The sequence below is a fragment of the Petaurus breviceps genome, unplaced genomic scaffold (assembly GCF_028583685.1).
Source record: "Petaurus breviceps papuanus isolate PSGF00001 unplaced genomic scaffold, PetGlider_PUasm1.0 90491, whole genome shotgun sequence".
NCBI classification, from domain to species: domain Eukaryota; kingdom Metazoa; phylum Chordata; class Mammalia; order Diprotodontia; family Petauridae; genus Petaurus; species Petaurus breviceps.
The window spans coordinates 573,174-595,470 of record NW_027187263.1 but is presented as its reverse complement, the minus strand read 5'-3'; the positions used below and the strand labels follow the sequence as shown (position 1 = coordinate 595,470).

Genomic DNA, 22,297 nt, shown 5'->3' with positions numbered 1-22,297 from the left:
ATTTACATTCCTTTGGGTGGAATACCTGCAGGTACGGTGCTCTCTCCTAAAGATACCCTATGTGAACAGAGGGAAGGGAAGGTGAGGAACTGGCCAGTTCCAGTTGGGTCCCCAAGGGAACACAGAAGTTGTTTGTCCTTTATAAATATTTCATCTGATCCTCACAATTACCCTGAAAGGTAGGGTGCTATCATTAACTCATTTTACAACTGAAGGACTGAGACAAATGAAGGTTAAGTGGCTTTCCCAGGGTCACAAAGTCACAGCTACTAAGCCGCTAAGACTGAGTTGAACTCAGGTCCTCCTGACTCCAGGCCCAAAGCTCCATGTACTATGGCACCATTTAGCTGCCACCAAATAAAGGGTCTAGTCCTAGCTTTGCCCCTAACTAGTTGTTTAACCAACATACCTTAGGTAAATCCCTAATCTTTCTGATCTCAGTTTCCCCATTTGTAAAATGAGGATGTTGAATTTTATGGCTTCTAAAGTCCCTTCTAGTTTCTAAAACTCTTTGGTTTGAGTCCAACACCTCAGAATCCAAGACAGTCAGTCTGTGTTACAGAGAAGATGAATAGATCTTTTACAACTATACTCACCAGGAAAATGTCAGCTCTGGCCTGTAATGCCATCTTTAATGACAAAGTAAATTAATTATTAGTAATTAACCAGCACCATCTAAAAAACTACTTTATAAGCAGAGTATATAATAAAATCTGTAAAGCATGGGAAAACTGAACTTCTTTCAGTCCCTTTGTAATACAAAGATCACATTCAACAATAAAACATTTCTCTTATAGCTTTGTAATGATGCAGCAATAAAAAAAAAAAAAGATTAAGAAGCATCACTTACTACATGACTGTATCCTTGACATTCCATTACCAGCCCCATGCAGGCTTGAGTCAAAGCTCTGGCTGTTTCTCACAGTGACTGGGGAACTAACATTGCTACTGACAGCTGTTGTACTTGGCATTCGTGCTAGGTTAGGCATACTTCTTCGGAGCTTATCTGAAGGACAAAAACATTTCAGGAGGTCAAAAGCAATAAGTTTTCAAGCAATAAAAAAAGCCCCAAAACATTAGCTGTTAAAAGCAAGTAAGCAAACTTAAATGTCCTCCATATAAAATCAAAATTTATGAGTCATGAAGCATAACAAAGCAATATTCAAACATACCTGAACATTCACAGGGTAGCTCCAGAGTAATTCTAAATAACTTTGTCCAAGGGGAGGTGGAGGGTCCATACAAAGCTGCCTTTGGTAAGGCAGCTGAGAATGAGGAAAAGAAACAATTTACTTTCCACTCACTAAAAACTACCTAAAAATGAGGTTTTAAGTAGGCTCTATAGGCAGCATAAATGGAGTATACAGTACATGCCAATGGATATGCACCAAAAACTAGTCGTGAGTTCAATATAAACACATATAGTAGGAAGAGAAGTGTGGTCAGTAAATCTGGGTTCAAATCCTGGTTCTTCTATTTACAATTTATGTGGCCTTGGTCAAGTTTAATTCACTGGGCCTCAGTTTCTTGATCAGCAAAATAAGGGAATGGTATTAAAAAATCATCTAAAGTCCCTTCCAGCTACGATAAATGTCTCATGACTTGCTGAAATGAAATTAATTCCTCAAATCTCCCAGAGCACAACGTGAACTATGGGAGTGCAGCACTTCAGAATGGTCATAATTATAGCACAAACACCAGACAGTAGAGGTTGTTAGGGGTTGGAAAGACAAAATATACAACAAGTTGGTTTCGCTTTCTCACTTCCTGGCCATCTTGGTGGCAGGTCTCTGGCTGAGGGTCCTCCCACACCAAAGGCAAGAAGATGGTGGCCACAAAGAAGACAAAACAGTCTCTGGAGTCCATCAACTAAAGGCTCCAGCTGGTCATGAAAAGCAACAGATACGTTCTAGGCTACAAACAGACCTTGAAAATGATCAGACAAGGCAAAGCCAAATGGGTCATTTCAACAACTGCCCGGCCTTGAGGAAATCAGAGATCGAATACACTATGTTGGCCAAAACTGGCGTCCATCACTACAGGGAAATAACACTGAATTGGGTACAGCATGTAGGAAGTACTACAGAGTATGTACCCTGGCTATCATGGATCCAGGTGACTCTGATATTGTCAGAAGCATGCCAGAACAGACCAGTGAAAAATAAACTGTATAAAAGTATACTTTAATAAACCGGTCCAAAAGGTTTAAAAAAAAAAAAAAAAAGTTGGCTTCTCCATGTAATGCATGCTTGTGACCACCAGATGGCATCAGTTATACTCAGATCCCAGAATGTGCCTCTGACCTATGAAATAAGCCAGAAATATAAGCTATAAAAAATAGGTTTTCTTTATCAAAATTATTACAAAGTAGCTTTGCCTTATCTACTGCCTTGACTACATTTTAACTATTTTAGCTCATCTAATCCAGAGCTTTCATATCTTTTTTTTTCTTAATACCATGGACCTCCCCTCTTTTAGAGTCCGGTAAGATCTATGAACCCCTTCTCAGAAAAATGTTTTTAAATGTATAAAACATGGGGCGGCCAGGTGACACAGTGAGTAAGAGCACCGGCCCCAGAGTCGGGAGACCTGAAATCGAATCCGAGCTCAGATACTTTGCACCCATCCAGAAACATCTGGCTATGTAACCTTGAGCAAGTTACTTAACCCCAATTGCTTTTAAAAAAAAATAAAAATAAATAAATGTATAAAACAAAATGCAAAGGATTATTAAAAAAAATGTTAATGAAAATAGGGATTTAATTCTTTTCCCATTCAAGGTCACACTCTCTGAATCCATAGAGTTAGACTAAATAATCGCTCAACTCTAATACAGAGAGTAGGAAGGAAATGAACAAATTAATAAAACTAAGGTCCAGGTTGCTTTGAGAAATCTGGCAGAGATCATTTCAACTAAGGAGCCCCAGAAAACGCTTCATGGGAAGAAGTAACACCTAAATTGAGCCTTGAAGCAGGAAACTTCAGGCCATTCCAGTCATAGTATGAGAAATCTGAACAAAGGCCCATAGATAGAAAAGGTTACAATGAGAATGGGACTGAAGAGTACTCCAGTTTGTTTGGAATGCAGAAAATGTGAAGGGGAGTAATATGAGAAAGTTGGAAAGGTGAGTTAGAGTCACAGAAAAAAAGCAGAGGCCAAAACGAACATTTATTTTGCTTGGTAATTTCCATCTTATTTTATTCTACTGTCGAGATCCAAAGATCACCCCTCTCTTTTTAGACACCCTGTTTTGCAGAGCTAAAGCCCAGCAAGCAAGCTGTGCCCTGAGTTTGGCATAACAATAATCCTTTGCGCTGTGGATGAACTTTGCTGCAACTAAATCACAGAACTGATAGTCCCCAAGCTTAGGCAAGCACCAACAGGCCCAAACATGAAGCCCTGCTATGAATGCACTTTTTGTCATTAGACAACCTTGCCTCATTATCACTGCTGTGCCTCACCCCTATTTGATTCTTTATCAAGCCACAAATATATAAATCAAGGTTTAGCCCCACTGCCTCAGGTCTCCTACTAGAGGAGGACCCGACACATGTGTCTTAATTTCTCTCCCCCAAAGGAATAAAGAAAGCTTTTTGTTTTTAACTTGTGTGAACTCTTTGGTATTTTTGGAGTTAACAGTGGTTGCAAAACCTCTGTGATTCTTTGAACATTTTTTTACCAGAGCTGACAGTCTGGTGGCAGGGGTGGAATCAGAAAGTCAATTACCTTCTGCCCTTTTCCCTGTGGGAACCTAAATACAGAACTTACAGGAGCCCTTTGTGCTCTGCTTGACTTGTACCTAGAGAGCGGCAATGGGTGATTTTCTTTCTCTGAATCTCAAGCTCCTATGTTTGGTCAAGAGTTATTCCCTTAGAGAACTGGTTATTTTGGTTGTTGGGACAGAAGAAAGGTTTTGCTGTCCCTTATGGAGACTTTGTTTCAACATATGTCTTAAGATCTTTAAAAATGGGTACTGCTTTCTCTCAGGCCTGTAAACAAACTATAGGTGACAATCCATCTCAGAAAAGAGTAGCTTAAAAAGTTTATATCAAGGGCCCACAACCTGCAGGTATGTAATTGGCAGAAACTGACCCAAGACTATTCCTATCACCTCTGGCCAGGTTGGGGTCTTTTTATTAGGATAAAATAAATTACCTTAAGAAATGTCTTGATGAAGCCAGCAAGATAATTAAATACCCCAAATAGGATGTTTTTAATCAATGAATACTCAAACACACCAAGCAAGGAGCCTTTTATAACTTAGATTCCCTTAAGAAAAGTTAATCATCCTATGTGTCTGTCTTATCATTTTGTTTCTGTTTATGTCTTTGTAAAAAATATAAAATGTCTGTGCCATGTTTGTGTTATTTGTAGATTTTGTTACCTTGAAAGATTTAAAATACAGCCAGCCAGAAAAACTGCTAAGGGCTATAGTCAAAGAGTTTAGCACACCGGAAAAGACTAATAAACTTTCAAACTTGAAACAATTGTCTCAGTAAGCAAGACTAACTCCCACTTTAGGCTTTCCCAGGGAGATTAGGCTATAAAGAAGGGGGGGGGGGGGAGGATCTACAAAACACATTTTTTCTGTCATTTCAGCTTTAGACACATTGGAATTACAGAAATAAAGTCAATAATCAAAGTTTGTAGAACTGTTAAAAACAGCTTGGTACATTTTTGAGGTTAAGGAAACTAACCTTTAAGGACTTTGAAGATTTATCTTTTTTCATTTTGGGGGGAGAAGACAAGGCAACTGGGGTTAAGTGACTTGCCCAAGTTCACAGAGCTAATAGGCGTCAAGTGTCTGAGGCCAAATTTGAACTCAGGTCCTCCTGACTCCAAGGCCAGCGCTCTATTCACTGTGCTACCTAAGCAGCTCCAGAGGTTTATCATTTTTAAAATTGCAGGGGAGAACTCCTGTAATTTGAGGTAATTCTAGGAACTCACTCCCTTCTGAAATAGCTTCGGAAGTTTTGACGTGCCACTCTGCAGAATTTGTTTTAAGAAAAAACATGAATCAAAATCCCATGAAAGTTAAAATGGCATTTGAACTTCCCTTGAAGACTGACAGCTTGCTTTAGAGCAATGAAGGAAGGCAACTAGTTTAGAAGTCATCCCTGAATGAGAAAAAAAAAATAGGTATACAATTTACACTTTATAGCCATGTCTTATTAATCATTCCCTGACCATGAAAAAAGACTGTTTAAACAAAAGATCTCCTGTGACCTCTCCCCATTCAATTCAGAGACCCTCTCCCTCTTATCCTATTAACTAAGATCAATTTCACAAGTACAGGTGCTAAAAGAAAATGCTAGGAAAATGTAAGGGAACTTGAAAATTACATTCCAGTTGTAGAAATTTATTAGCTGTATAATCTCAAGCAAGTGACCTTATCTTTGTTTGCCCCAGTTTCCTGACCTGTAAAGAGAAAAATAATAATGGTACTCACTTCCGAGTGTTGTTGTAAGGATCAAAATGATATAATGATTATAAACTGCTAAAAAAAAAAAAAAGTGAGTGGCTTATGGTAAGCACTGTTATTATTTCTTTAACTGAATGTAATTGTTATAAATCTAAAGTGGGTTTAAAAATGCCAAAGGTAATAAGATTAATAATTTTTATATGGGATAATTTGGAAATGCAATTGACTGAATGGATGTCATCTCAAGTTCTGTTTTATGTTTTAAATACATGATATTGTCTGCATTATTATCGTATTTCTAAATTGTCTTATACTGTGAAAATTAGAGAGACTAATGCTCTTAAAAATGCTGTTAGACAAAATTTCCCTTTTAATCTGGATACTGTTAGGTTGTAAATGGGGCTTTTAAAAGGATGTGATAAAAAGATATTTTTAACTGTTAAATATTTAATGAAGTATGTTTTGTTATAAAACTAGTAATAAGTTCACTAAAATAGCAAATTTTCAATTGAAAAGTCATAGCTATTATGATAGTGTATGTGGCGATTTAAAGAAGTAGCTTCAACATATTAAAGATGAGTCAACTCTCAGGTATTTACTGTATGTCTGAAGCCCCAGAATATAGTTAGTTTTAATTATAAGTAAAGGATTAGTGAAATGAAAAACTGTTAGGGAAACATTAGGAAAGATATTCAAGCCCTAAGTTGTGACTTAGGGTGAAATTTTGCTATTTGAGGTAAAAATTTTTGGGACTATAATTTACTATTGTTTTGAGTTTTGATTACATGAATAATTGTCCAAATTGTCATGAAACCAATAGTAGAAAATGGCACATGCTGCTGTCTGGAAATTGCTGAAAGTGCTGAAGTCTATGCCTAGGAAAAGTTTTGAGGATGACCTTGGCATGACATAGGTAGGATCATCCTGACTATTTCCCCATTGTGTTATTTCCTTTCTGAAAAGGAACATTCCCTACATGATTATTCTCAAGTTTTGCTTTTAACACCCTTTGACTATATGATTGACTGTCAGCTATGACTCAGACTTGAAATCAAACAGAGGTAAGGGAGTTTTTCTCTATAACACTATTATAACTAAGTCTTTCCTTTTCCTTTTATAGCAAATTTCTACAATCAAGAAGTTTTGTAAGTATAATACTGAATCTATTAAATAATAGATTGATACTGGAACATTGCTGAGTTACTTTAATAGGATATAAGCATAAACATCTTACAACATTAACCTGTATTTGCAGTCAAATTTCTCCTAAGGGGAAAGTGATTAGACAAAGTAATAAGACAAAGCTATAATATAAAAGTCTCCTAATTAAATGGAACAGTAAATTTTGAGAAAGCAACAGTAGACTGGTTTCTCTAAGAACTATATAATGCGTATATGATTGGCTTCCAAATTTATCTATCAGGAAAACTCAGGCTTTGAGTATGTTTTGTAATAAGTTCTCAAAACTAGATTAAGGATTTTAGACATAAATTGTATTGATAGTAGTCAAGAAAGTGAAATTGTTATCCCATTTTTAAGGTATCTGTCTGATAATTTTAAAAATCAAAAGAGCTCATTACCCTCATGAATTTTTTAAAAGATTAGAAATTGAAGAACCAAAAATTTTTTAATTGCTTGTACTGATCTTCACTTATGAAAACTGGCACTTAAGATAGGTCTCAAAACTCTGAGCATTAGCTAGATAGAACCCCTTATTGCCAAGACCCCTTTGTTTAGGCTACTTGTTATCACTGTAAGCCCAGAGGATATTTTCTGAGTCCTCTGCTCTCACCACCTTCCCCCTCAACACAGGTTTAGAAGCTGGAGGTCCCTTGTTTAGTTTGAGGCTGGATTTTCCCGTATTTAAAAAAAAACAACCTACAACTGAAGGGTTGGGAATGTTGGCTAATCAACTAAGTGGTATTTCAAAAAGCAATGATAAGGTGTAGATGCTTTTATGCTTTGTTCCCTGCCCTACTTCTTTCACTCACCACCAAAGAGTAGTATATGAAATATGAAATAGGTAACATCATTCCTAGTTCTTAATTTAAAAATTGAGGCTAAGCTTTTATACAGTTCTCTCAAAACAGATGAAATTAATAAGTTGCTTTGACTTTCATCTGGCTTTCAATTTATAGAAACACATTTTTTTCTATTCTTGACATAGGCCCAAGATAAAAATAAAACAAATCCTTTCAATGTGTCCTGTCAGCATCCTTTCTAAGCTCCAGATTAGAAAACCAGTGTCTGACTGATTAACTCCACTGGTAGTATGGGTGTGTAATGAGAAAGTCTGCTTGGTCTCAAAATGTTTAAAAAGATTTAAAAAAAAAAAAAAGGAAAGACAGCTTAGTTATCACACAGGTCTGTAAAGCTGTTCCTTTTTTCAATTCCCTACTTACTCAAAGCCCCCACTTTAGATATTATCAAAAATAACCACAAACAATCCACAGGTCTCTTTTACCTCCATCATTAAACAATACAACCCAAAGTGAGTCATTTTCTAATCATCCACTCCTTCAGGATTTTTTTTAAATTTGAAATAGATTAGAAATGATCTACAAACAATAGGAAAGATTTCTGTTCCATTAATAGCCAAGCATTTTGTAATAACCTACTATGTGCCATGTACTGTGTGTACTGGGCTGGGAGTACAAAGACAAAAACGCAATCATTCCTAACCTTATCCAGCCTTCTAACTGGACAAAACACTGCACAAGGAGGCTCAAATGGGTCTCCTTTCATCTAATCCCATAATCAAATCTCCCCCTCAATACCTCACATCATACTCCTCTCAGATAGATATCTACATGCCCTCCCTGGGAAACCTTGTACTCTGACCCTGGAACCACCCTAGGTTCTAATAGGCCAGATTTTCCCTTTTCTGTCCCAGAACCGGGTCACTACCTCACTTACCTCTTTCTTTCTGCTCTCCTTATTGGTAGTCTTACACCATTAGAATGTAAGCTTCTTGAGTGCAGCGATTTCTTACTTGCATTTATTTGTATTCACAGTGATTAGCAATGCATGGTATGTAATAAATGCTTAGTAAGGCCGTGTGTGTGAGTGAGAGAGAGAGAGAAGGGGAAAGAATGAAGGGAGGGGCGGGGGGAGATTATTATTATATATACACTGTTATATTATTGTTATATATTTAGATACTATGTATTTTCATGAGTATGTATACATATGTATTATATAAGATACATATGTATTTTCATACATATATCTACATATATATGTGGATAGTGGATATACACTATCTACATACATAACACACACAAAGCAAAGACAATCTTGGTAAGCTGGTGGTAACCTTGGTGGACTGAGAGAAGCAGGAGGTGAGTCGTGGAATTTAAAAGAAATCATGAAGAAAGCAGTTAAACTGAATCTTGTAGGAAACCAGGAACTCCAAGGTAGAGGTGAAGGAGAGAAGGAAGTCCCTTTTAGGTGTTGAAGAAACCAGTGTAAGGGCACCAAATCAGGAGATGGATGTGTGAGAAACAGTAATAAGGCTGGTTTGGTCATACCTAAGAGATATAATAAATCTGGAAAGGTAAAGGAGGTCAGGTTGTAAGGCTCTTTAAATGACTGGGGGATGTGTATTTAATCCTCCTTTGGGGGGATGGCCATGCCATTGACAGAAAAATGGAATTCTGGAAGAAGAGTGGTTTTTTGAATAGTTATCGAAAAGATGGCATGTTCTGTTGTAGACATCTTAAATTTGAGATGCCTACAATATATACAGTGCCTGGCACATAGTAAGTTATTACAAAATGCTTGGCCATTAATGGAACAGAAAATTTTCCTATGTTTGTAGATCATTTCTAACCTACTTCAATTAAAAAAAATTGTGAAGGAGTGGGTGATTAGAAAACGACTCACACTTTGGGTTGTATTGTTTAATGATGGAGATAAAAGAGACCTGTGGGTCGTTGCTCTGTGGTTATTTTTGATAATAACTAAAGTGGTGACTTTGAGTAAGTAGGAAGTTTTAAGTGTCCAAGAAGTAATTGGTGATGTGGAACTTGAGCTCAATATTTAGATCTGGGAGTCATCAATGATGGCATGATGACTGAACAAGGTCACAATATGAGAGAGTATAGAGAAAAGAACAGAGGGAGTGGGACAGAGGTTTCACATCACCCAGAGTGAAGGCTTAGTCATGGATGAAAATCCAACTTAGAAAAGTGAATAGTGGTTACAGACGCAGGAAGAGAGCAAGAAAAAGCAAAAGAAAATCCAAGACAAAAGGTCAAACATAACTATATAGCATCATTATTACTTTTCCACCTGAATCTTAGTGAATTAAAGTTGCTAAGAAAGTTGCCCAAGAAATCAGCCTTTCCCTTCCTTTAAAATAAAATGCAGGGTTGGATCTCTCCTTAAGAAAAGGATGTAGAAAGATTCTGAAGATCAAGTTAGAACAAGAGAAAAACAAAGGAACAGTTTAATGAACCAAAGGAAATTAGTGAGAATAACTAGTTGGGGTTAAACTGGTGAAAATACATGGATGATGTCAAGAGATAAAGGAAGCAAGTAAACAGAGGGGTGACTACAAGGAAAGGAGAATCATGACTCATTTAAGAATTATTTACTGAGTGCTTACTAGGTAGAAGGCACCAATCTAGGCAATGCAGGAATGTCTTTCCTGCAGAAAAGATGTGAAGATAGTCACCTTTTTTAAAGGACTGTCATGTGGAAGAGGGCACTGCCTTTAATACTTGGCTCCAGAAGGCAAAGTGGGAGCAATGGTGGAAACTGCAAAGAGGCCAAATATAATAAGCCTGTCATGAAAAACTTCTTTTTTTTTTTTTAAAGCAATTGGGGTTAAGTAACTTGCTCAAGGTTACACGGCCAGTTACGTCTGGGTGTGGTGCTGAGTATCTGAGGCTGGATTTGATCCAGGTCATCCCGACACTGGAGCCGGTGCTCTTACTCGCTGAGCCACCTGGCCGCCCCTAAGCAATTGGGGTTAAGTAACTTGCTCAAGGTTACACGGCCAGGTGTTTCTGGGTGGATGCTAAGTGTCTGAGCCCGGGATTCGATCTCCAGGTCTTCTCAACACTGGAGCTCTTACTCGCTGTGCAACCTGGCCACCCCTACGAAGAACTTCTTAACAATCAGAACTACCCTGAAATGGCAATTATCTGCCTTGGACTCTAATCCCCTCATCAAGGAGGTTCCGCAGCAAATGCTTAAGTGACCACTTGTTCAGTATGTTTAGAGCAGAGGTTTGTAACATGTGGGTTAATGAACTTGATTTTGTTTTGTTTTTTTAAGATTGGATCTCTCCATTTTTCCCAGGCTGGAAGGGTGGCAGCCAATCATGGGCTCTGCCCCACCACTGTTCAGTACACAAGCTTTGACCTGCTCTGTTTCCAACCTAGTTCAGTTTGACCTTCATTAGGCAGCTTCTTGTGCCACCATCACCCCTAAACCCCCAAGGGCTAACCATAATGGTGCCAGACTTAGTGTGGATACTTGACTTTAATCCTACTACAACTCACAACTCCTGAAGTCACACAATCCATTAGCCTCAGCCTCCCTAGTAACAGGAAGGACAGTGTTGAGGCCACCATGTCCAGAATGAACTTTTTAAAGAAAGTTTTTGATAATTATATGACAATATAATTGGTCTTCTTTGGAATATTATATGTTTTAATTTTATGCATTTAAAAACAGTTATTCTGGGAGTGGCTAGGTGGCACAGTGAACAGAGCACCAGCCCTGGAGTCAGAAGGACCCTGAGTTCAAATCTGGCCTCAGACATTTGACACACTTACTAGCCATGTAACCTTGGGCAAGTCACTTAACCCCAATTGCCCTGCCTTCCCCCCTCCAAAAAAGCAAAAAAAAAAAAAAAAGTTATTCTGAACATGGGCAACTAGCTGGGTGGTACAGTGGATAGAACACTGGGCCTGGAGTAAAGAAGGCTTCTCTTCCTGAGTTCAAATATGGCCTCACTCAGGCATTTACAAGCTGTGTGACTCTGGGCAAGTCACTTAACCTTGCTTGCTTCAGTTTCCTCATCTGTAAAATGAGCTGGAAAAAGAAATGGCAAACCACTCCAGTATCTTTACTAAGAAAACCCCAAAAGGAGTCAATGAAGAATCAGATACAACTGAAAAATGACTAAAAACAAAAATTCTGACAAAGGGTCCATCTATTCCAGACTAACAAAGGAATCCATGATACAAAAAAGAGGCTTTTTAAAAAGGATTTTTTAAAGAGAGATTCTTTTTTAAACTACAGGATTAGAAAGGTACTGAGTTCTTTCCTAAATCTGAAATTCTATAATGCTAAAGATATAAAGGTGAATGGAACATAATTTCTGCCCTTGTAAGAGAAGTCCATTAGGCTAAAGAAGAATGAGATGGTTGAAGGGGACAGGGGCAGGATGTTCAGAGAAAAAAAAATCTTATTGGTTGTAGGATGTTTCATCAAAGAAACATTTGAGTTGGGTATTACAGGATTTCAATAATCAGACACTGGACTAGGGGTTAGGGAAGAATGACTTTCCAGATGGAAGGAAGGGATGATACCATAAAGGCTCAGAGTGGAAAAAAATAGAATTAAGTAACAGCCAATTGAGTTTCTGTAGCTATAGGACATATGGCTAGTGATCACTGGGTGCCAAGTGAACAACAACCACAACAAAAGACAGGCCAAATCAGCAGTCTACCAGTCAAATGCCCAGAACTGAAGCTTCCCACTGCCCGGCAGTAATCTGTGCAGCCAGTATTTATATAGTACATAAGACGGACAAAATGCTTTATAAATATGACCTCATTAGATCCTCACCACAACCCTGAGATAGGTGCTCATATCATCCCATTGTACAGATAAGGCAACAAACTCATACATAAATTAAATGACTAGCCCAGGTCACACAGTACTTAAATATCCAAGGCAATTAGCTACCAATTTAGGCAAGAGAATTCAGCACTCTTATAGAGCTCAGCTTTTTATGAAAAAAAAAAGTAGGTTAAATTAATGTGATCTCCAACATGTTTATTTTAACTCTAACATTCAAAGATTCTAAAATCGAAGTTTTAGAAAGACATGTGACCTACCTCCACTTGTCCTATTTGGTTGCTGATCTGGAGGAGTTTGGGCTTGAGGTGAGTAACACTGTTGCTGCTGGTAATTATTTGAAGGAAAATACTGGGAGCTTGTACTCCTTCTACATTCCCGAATGCTAGAGAAAGTCTGTGAATGTGGAATTCCTCTTTGGAAAGGTGAACATCGAGGAAGACGAGGCTGGGGAGGTGGCAGATGATCAAACTCTTCATCATCCTCCAAACTGTATCGATCATATTCTTGATCACTGAATGTCCCTTTCTTTCCCGAACTCAATGATACACCAGAAGTGTGTCTTGACACTGATGCTGAAGTGGAAGCATAATCTTGTCGGAGACCTAAGAAAATGAAAATTTTTTTTCTAGAGGGAGGTCCTTCAGTTGAGTCAAATTTTAAATGACCATATGAGTTAAGCATATACTGAATAAATATTAAGTCATCTGGAGGGTTTGGGGTTGGTTTTTGTTTTATTTTTTTTTTTTTTGGTTCTTCAAGTTACAAGGGCACTACCTTTTTAGCTACCTAACACCTGTTTGTTGGCTACAATTCTCAAATATAAACCCTTTTGTAAAATGACATTTTTCTCCAGCTTGATAAGTAACAGATATAGTAAACCCTTATTAAATGAGGGCATTGTATGACCCCCCCAGATAGAGACCTGTCCGTCTTTCCAGGTTGGCCCTTCTCAAATTTGGAGAACTTTATATTATTCAAAAACCATTAAGACTACTCTCTGCATTGAGCTAAATAAAATCAATGACCTATTGCTTCTCTCTCTCCATCTCCTTCCTCCTATCTCTCTCATAGTAAAGCTACATGATAAATAATAACTACTTTCTAATGGGTTTAATGTTTTGCTTGGTCTACTTAAACAAGTCAACAGTAACTATGCATTACTAAGAAAGCTCTTTTAAAGCATCTTAAAACAATTTTTCTTCTTTTTCAATAGCTCTGAATAGCAGATAACAACAGTCACCCACTTGCAAGTAAGCCCCTTCTGGTGGGTTTGTTTTCAAAGGCCTGGGGGCTCAGACCCCAGCTCTGCCACTTACTGTGACCTTATTTAAGTCACTTTACTGCTTGGAAGTTGTTTCCTCATCTATAAAATGAGGGGATTGCATTCAGTGACCTCAAAAGTCCCTTTTCTGCTCCAAATGTATGATATTATGCACTTAAATCCTTCCCTTTGCCAAACTAATAATCATCTTTTCATGAGTAGAACCCAAGACTCTGACTTTTATATCGACATCCACTCTTTTGTCCTGATTTTAAATGTTCAACTTTGTTGTTTGCTGAGTGATAATATAGAGTAGCTTGTTTTCTATGTCCAAATGTATCTCTGTGCAACATCCCAGGGAAACATTACTTAACACTGTTTCTTCTGTCAGCCTTGACTGTCTCCCAAAGCAGTAAGTTAACCAGATGGATACACTGTAATTGTTTTTGCTTTTTTTTTTTTGAGGGGGGAGGGCAGGGCAATTGGAGTTAAGTCACTTGCCCAAAGTCACATGGCTAGTAAGTGTTAAGTGTCTGAGGCCACATTTGAACTCAGGTCCTCCTGACTCCAGGGCCAGTGGTCTATTCACTATGCCACCTAGCCGCCCCTACATGTTAATATTTTTAATAATATTGGACCATAACTCCCAAAAAAGAAGCCACTTAAAAGACTCTATGATTTAAGTCTGTTATACTTGACGTATGGACCCACTATAAAGGGCTTTTGTGAATTACTAGTGATCCACTGCTTCATTGCCAATTCCATGCCCTGCTGACTTCCAGGATAGAAAATTACAAGTATACCAAGTTTTACATGCCCATATCACTTAATCTTGTAAGGTCCTAAAATGCAGAGGGACTTCATTTATCTGAATATGGAATATCATATCATAATAATGCTTAATTTTTAATAATAATATAAATAATTTTAAATTATATTATTTTCAGATCACTATTTTTAAAGTTTTAGCAAAAGAAATAAGACTCTCTAGCTTTCCCTTATATCCAATACACCTTCTGCCAAGCCTCAGCCTTACCACCATGTGCTAACTTTGCACCTATATGGATGCTACTGAACAAAAGTGGAGAAAATCATGCAGCCATTTTTACTGTGTTCATTATAAATTTTTGTTACACAACCTCGACTTGGCCCTCTATCAACTCACTATCCAACTCTCTATAGAGACTCTTTCAAACCTTTGCATTCTTCCTTCAATCTCCTATGGCCTCCCCTCCCCGACCCTCTTGGCTGAGAACTTTGCCTCATTTCATTGAAGAAACTGAGATCATTCACTTAAGGTCTCTTCTCCATCCCCAAACCCTCAATCACTCCTGTTTACTGACTCCTCCCCAATGCTTACAAATATGACTATGTCTTCCCATCTTTAAGAAACCCTCACTTGATCCTTCCATCCCCAGTGTTATCTATAGCCTTTATGCCTTTTGTGGCCAAACTCCTCAAGAAGGCCATTCATAACAGATGCCTCCATTTCCTCTCCTTTTACTGTCTTCTTAAATCCAGCTTCATCCTCCTTGTTCAACAGAAACTGTTACAATGATCTAATTGCCAAATTCAATTACCTTTTTCTCAATCCCCATTATTCTCAAGTTTCTTGTAGCCTTTCCTGTCAGTCACCCTCTTCTTGATAATCTCTTCTAAATTTTCAAGATAATACTTCTCCTCCTGCCTAATGACCACTTCTCTCGTGCCTACTAACTATTAGTGTCCACAAAACTCTGTGCTAGGCCCTTTTCTCTTCTCCTTCTATACTACTTTAATCAGCTCCCATGAATTTAATTACCATCTCTATAATGATGATTCTTTAATCTATTTTTTCAGTCCCAACTTCTCTGCTGACCTTCAGTCTCACAACTCCAAATGCCTTTCAAACATCTCAAATTATATGTCCAGTAGACCTTACACTCAACATGTCCAAAAGTGAATTCATTATCTTTCCCCCTAAACCTTCCTTCCAAATTTCCCTATTACTCAAAGGCACCACCATCTTCCTAGTCTCCCAGACTTGTAACACAGGCATTGTTCTCAACTCCTCATTATCTTTCACTCTTTCAAAGTCAATCAATTGCCAAGGCATATCAATTTCACCTTTGCAACATTTCTCAAAAATTCCCCCTTCTCTCCTCTGATATTGCCATCAACCTAATAAAAAAAAACCCTCATCACCTCATGCCTAGATTATTACAATAGTCTGATGGTTGGTCTACCCGCCACAAGTCTCGCTCCAAACTAGTCTATCCTCCAGGCATTTACCAAAGTGAAATTTTCCTGAAGCAAAGATGCAACCATGTCAATTCCACACCCAAACTCCAGTGGCTCCTTATTACCTCCAGGAAGAATACGAATCAATACAAAATAGAAAATCTTCTGTTTGACATGCAAACCTATGACCCCCTACCACCTTTCTAATCTTCTTCACCCCATCTCCTTCTAGGTACTCTTTGAACAACTTCCTTCCTATTCTAATCCACCTTTCAGCTCCAAGAATCTTCTCTGGCTATTCCCCAACTTTGTAATATCATCTTTCTCCTCTCTACCTCTTCGTTTCCCCAACGCCACATAACGCCATCTCCAATTCCCCTAAATTCTAGTGCCTGACCTGTTCATCACTCCCTATTTATCCTGTATATAACTTGTCTGTGCGTGCGCTGGCTTGTCTCCACTGTTAGGAGGTGAGCTCCTTGAGGTCTAAAACTACCTTTTACCTCTCTTTGTATCCTCAGTGCTTAGTTAGCACGGTGCCTGGCGTAGAGATGCTGCTTAATCAACTCTTTAATGAGCAACTCTCTGCATTTACAGAATCTAAGAAAGTATAAAACTTATTTGGAAAAAAAAAAAGGAGGGTATCGGGGCGGCCAGGTGGCTCAGCGAGTAAGAGCACCAGCTCCAGTGTCGGGACGACCTGGAGATCGAATCCCGGGCTCACACACTTAGCACCCACCCAGAAACACCTGGCCGTGTAACCTTGAGCAAGTTACTTAACCCCCATTGCTTAGGGGCGGCCAGGTGGCTCAGCGAGTAAGAGTACCGGCTCCAGTGTTGGGATGACCTGGATCAAATCCGGGCTCAGATACTCAGCACCACACCCAGAAATAACCGGCCTTGTAACCTTGAGCAAGTTACTTAACCCCGATTGCTTAAAAAAAAAAAAAAAAAAAAAAAAAAAGGAGGGTATCTTCTATGACTCTCTTAGCTAAGAATTTGCATTTGGAAACTACATATATTACATATATTATCCTTCATTTAGGATAAACATTTCACATCATCTACTTATCTATAAAATGAGAGGCTTGATTAGATGATCATAGGTTGTCTCTGGTTCCAATTTCTATGATCCTACTCCCTCCTTTTTGACCAAAGATTTTCAGCGAAGAAGTATTTTAAGGATATTACAGCATTACACCTTAAAATATAGTTTTTCTATATTTGTGCATTCAATGGTTATCCACGGGTAGTTTTCTTAACAATGTTTGTATGAAGGAAATGGCCATAATTTAAAACAGTAGATGATCTTGGATAACTAGAAACCTTTAAATATGAGCTTTATTACATTTCTTTAGTTAGACGAGTGATACACAAAGAGTGTGGCTTAAGTTCCCTGCCTATTACCCAGGAAGAAGAGCCTCATTCACCTTTTTTTTCATATATTAGGCAATCTTCACATTTCTAGCTCAAGCTTGCCAAGCCAAATAGCCCCATGGAAAAGAGAAACATACTTTCTTCTTGCAGGCGAGCCATGATCTGAACATCAGTGAGGTCCTGTAGTTTATATCCCATGGAGATAGAGTCATCCTCCAATTCTGATGTACTCAATTCACTGTCTATGGATGACTGAGGACTAAGGGGGGAGCCCCTGGAAGTATAACCTAAGAAAAGTAAACATTATTCAGGCTTTATATCAATAACTCTTCATGTACTCCCCACTACTCCCAAAGCTAGAACAATTGCCTTTCCAGCATTCAACTCTCAGACATAAAACATGCAATTCAGTAAATGTACAAAAAGCTATTCATTATTTTTCTGGTTCCTCAAGCCAACTTAAACACATAAAAAAAAAGCCAAAACTTGGCTTCTGGTTAAGCAGTACCTAATTATCTCTCTCTAAAGGGTTGGCATAAAAATATATTGTGCTCTGGGGTGGTTCCCATTTTCCATTGAAGACCACTGATAGCTGTGATGAATAATTCATATCATGATATTAAGCCGAAACTTCATTTGACCCACTTATTAAACAGATAAAAGTAACAATATCCTGTCTCTAAAATAGTGAGTGATCATATGTAGAGATGACTTTAAAACTTTCTTGTTTTAACTAAATAAAAAGCATCAAAAAACAAGCGAGGGGGCATCCAAAAGACAGCAGAGACTAAGAAACTATGACTAGGAAAGAAGAAAAGTGGTGAGATTAGAATGATAGCAATTCTGAGACTAATGATGGGATGATGTCAGTCATCCCAGTCCTACTTAAAAAAGCTGTCTGATTTTCTTATACCTGGTTTGATAAATATAGGTGAAAGAGTAAAAAAGAATAACACAAAGGTTACAGCTTTAATTAAATCTTGCTTTGTTGTTTGATATAAAAGGCATATGTGTTATTCGACAACATACTATTATGTATACACACATCAAAGAGTTAGATTTAATCAATGTAGGGAATTTCCTTAACTGACAAACATTACAATCTGTCTATAACTTGGTAAAAAAAAAAAAAAGTCTTAAACTAGCTGAGCTTCAGGCAGCTTTCTAAGTGGCTTGCCCAGTCACAGAACTAGTTCAAAGGAAGGATATGAACTCAGTTCTTCCCAGAGTCCTGCACTCTATCTATTGTACCAAGATGCTTCTCACTATGTACATAAATACTAATAAACACATAACACTGCTTCATCTGTACAACAGACAATAGATTAATGATGATTCCTAGGTCCAAAGTAATGATTTTCATTTTGAACCCTGAAATAAAATGCAAAGTAATATCGAAATTATAATAGGATTACCCTTTATTCCCTTTATTTTCTATAAGACATTCATCCAAGTGGTTTGGTGGCATGATTTTTTAAAGCATGTTAGTAGGTAAAAAGTTAAAATATTACCTGTTTTTTCAGGTGTTAGTATTGCTTTACTGGAGGTTTTAGAGAAGCTGGTAGTATTAAAGCCATTGCTATATGGACTGAGTCTTGCAACAGGGCTATAAGGAAAGGCCAAGGAAGTGGGTTGGGTGAAGAGACTGCGCCATCGGAAAGCTGTCATGGAAGCAAAAAAACAAATGGTGTTAGTGTACAAATTAAGTGCAGACTGATGATGGCCTGACAGAAGCAAAAGATGAAAAAGAACGAGCTTAAAAAGTCAAGTTAGTTAGAATGTAAACTGCCTTCTTTTCATTTAATAAGAAAATCATATTTATATACATGTTAAAATAGAACAACAATTGGCTGATTTGTGAATTAGGGCTCTGTCTGCACACCTTTTAGAAAAAATAATTAAGTTAGTCTGTGTGATTCAAGATATGAATGCCTCTCAACAAATCAAAATGTATGAATTTTCAAATGTTTTTTAATAATTACATGCAGTGGTCTAGGCTCAGTTACTATATGTATGTATATATAAAAAAGCATAAGACCTTGAATATCAGAAAAGCACATCAATTTGCTAATTGTTTCTCTTAGTTGACACAGAATAAGTATTTCATAAATAACTTTGGAGAATCATAAGATGTGTATTCAAACATATAAAGATATTTATGGTATTTATTATCCTGGAAAATGTTCTTTCTATTAAATTCTGACAGCTATTTAATTTCTAAAAAATAATTTTCCACTCATTCACTCTCAGATTATCTTCAAAGTCAGCAAGGCACAATGGAGGGACTGGGAGTCAGGAGGATCAATTCAATCTAAACAAAAATATTTATAAAGCATCTTCAGGCACCGAGTTCAAATTCTAACAGAGATTTACAAGTTGTATGATCAGGAGCAAGTCATTGCTCTCTGAGCTTGTTTCCCCACCTGTTAAATAGGGAGTGACATCCTCACAGAGTTGTTGTGAAGTTCTAATGTGATGACTGATATGAAGAATTTAAAACTCTAAAGAAGTAAATGTCAGTTATTAGTTTTGATATAAAAGTTAAAGTTAACCAGCCTGAAATGAAATATCAACAAATTATTCTATTTCAAATTTCTGAATGCCATTATAATAAAGATAACTTATTTATTACAGAAAAGCTAAATAATAAAAATATTTATAATTTTTATTCATCATTCAACAAGCACTTAGGAAGTAACTGCTATCTTCAAGGTACAAAGAGCAATTAGAAAAAGAAAATGGTAAAAGCAGGAAAAAAATTGTCAACTAGGGTTACTACAGAGGATGCTGTCAACCCAGTATAATGGTGCCAGAAATTAAGCTGTCTATAGGATAGACATACATACACACATACACACACACACACACACACACACACCCCAAATCAATATTAAGTATAACACATATTTTTACTTTAAATGGAGAAATCAACCTGATCTTGTGGTTTTCCTGCGCACATTTCCTACACGATCCTGTGCACAGGATTTTTTTCAACTCTTCCAACAAACAACTATTCCCTCCTTCCCCCAACTGTTAAAATTCTATATTTCCAAGATCAAGGAAACATAATATGGACTTTATGAATGGTATATACCAAGAACAAACGCTTTCTTTTCATTCTTGCTAAGAGAATTTACCTAAATTCTGTGGATACAAATAAGAAAAATAAAAACTGTTCCTGATCTCAAGGATCTTATAATCTAATGGGAAAAGATAATACACATATAGGAAAGCTCAAAATTGAGAGGGGAAGAAGGCGCCACCAAGGGACAGGATGTTTGTTGTTTTGTTTTGTTTTTTTAAAATAAAATAGAACCAGTGGTGGAAAATGGAGTTACTTAGAAAGTTCTGAGCCCTCTAGAATAAAGAAAGGCTTTGAGAGGAGTTCATTGCTCTCCTCTTACCATCAAATTACATGGGATCATGTGATCATATATTTGTTCAATGTAGGTGAGGAAGTTAACAATACTGTATTTGCTGTGGTCACACTTTCAAAGCCTACAGGTTTCAGGAGGGGAAGAAATTTGAATCTAAGCCTAGCTTATAATGAACATTAGTTCGCATCAGTGATCCAACATGCAATTTGGTGCTTCTGGCAAAGTGCCCCAATCACAACTAGTGAGTATGACTTAGACACCACTGGTACAATTTGGCCTGATGAATAAAAATACCTGGCAACTCTAAGCATAACATTACATCAGATGTCTTACTTCCAAATATACTCATGGTCTAATAATGACAATAAAAACAGGTTTCAAAACAGAAAACATCAGGGAGTTACCCACATATCTTAGATGTCTGGGTTTATTATCATAATAACTTTTAGAATCCTCCCAATTTCTCCCCCCCAGAAAACCACTCCTATTAATAGGTCTTTGTGACTATATACTTTCTTCACACAAGATGTGATTTGGTAATGGTTGGATCGCTTGCCATGCAAATTAAACTGACTACATGTTCTCAGCCACAGATGTATCTCTAGTCAACAGCATTCATTTACATTGTACAATAACTACTGTGAACAGGCCTACTGAGCACAAAGCTACAGTTATTGTGGCTATGACAGCGAGATCCTAAGCTGGGAACACAATCAGTATCTATGGCAAGTAAGAATGTGCTACATTATTCTTTCAGTACAGACTTTTAAAGAGAAAGGAGAAATTATTCTTGCATCAGGGTGACAAAGCAGTGATGCTATATCAGTACCCAAGTCTGAATTGGAGGAAAAAAGATGAAAAACTAAAGGAAGTGATTACATCCTAGCTATTTTTCATTTAAAAGATAGCATCGTTGTTTTAAAACATTAGAGAATTATTGTTATCAAGGATAAACACAGAGGCGGCCAGGTGGTGCAGTGAGTAAGAGTGCCAGCCCTGGAGATGGGAGACCCGGGATCAGTTAAAGCCTCAAATACTTACCACCCACACAAAATAACTGGCCGTGTAACCTTGAGCAAGTTACTTAACCCCAAGTGCTTAAAAATAAAAAAGGATAAACACAACTATTTTAAAAGGATGGGGGGGTTATCTTAGTCTAGGAAAATCATATTTTGATAGTTTTTTTCTGCTTTAAAGAACACAGAGGTTATAGAATTTAGAAACAAAAGATGATATAGATCAATCCCCTCATTTTATGTATGCATAATCTGAAGCCCAGAAATAGATTTGCTACATATAACAGCTACCATTTATATAGCATTTTAAAATATTTTCTCATTTTTTCAATTGTTATTTTCCCCATTTTACAGAGGAGGAAACTGAAGCAGATACAGGTTAAATGACTTCCCCAGGGTAACACAGTTAGTAAATGTCTGAATCTGGATTTGAACTCAAGTCTAACTGACTCAGGTTAAGCATGCATACTTAAGGCCCTTAGGAGCCTCAGGTTATACAGTTTCCAGGATGTGAACCTGGTTCCTCTGACTTCTAACGATAATACCATACTTCTGTGATAAGCATTAAATCATCAGATCTCAGAAGGGCCCTGGGAGACAGGTAAAGAGCAATCATCAAAATCTGAGTATTGTCCAGGGAAAACAGGCAGTGCATGGGTTTCCTCTTAGCGTCACAATGACACAAAAGGACACTGAAATCGACCTCACTGAAGACCAAGACTCTTTGAAGAATAATTTTCAAACCTACTCAGCTTGAAAAGACCTCATGTGTGTTCTTGTCTTCACATTTGTAAATATAATGAA

General features: G+C 37.4%; 1 protein-coding gene and 1 pseudogene across 2 annotated transcripts in view; one reads left to right on the top strand and one right to left on the bottom strand.

The window, feature by feature from the left end:
* SLAIN1 (SLAIN motif family member 1) overlaps positions 1-22,297 on the bottom strand; it is an 86,642-nt gene that overhangs the window by 19,449 nt on the left and 44,896 nt on the right. The window contains exons 3-6 of one of the 2 annotated variants that reach the window (XM_069062641.1): positions 18,612-18,761; positions 17,238-17,387; positions 12,500-12,844; positions 851-1,006 (exon numbers count right to left, since the gene is read on the bottom strand). In XM_069062641.1, coding sequence (XP_068918742.1) covers positions 851-1,006; positions 12,500-12,844; positions 17,238-17,387; positions 18,612-18,761 — 801 coding nt within the window. The remainder of the gene's footprint in view (positions 1-850; positions 1,007-12,499; positions 12,845-17,237; positions 17,388-18,611; positions 18,762-22,297) is intronic. The other variant, XM_069062640.1, reaches the window with a different exon arrangement.
* On the top strand, positions 1,826-2,171 carry LOC138141782 (large ribosomal subunit protein eL30 pseudogene; annotated as a pseudogene).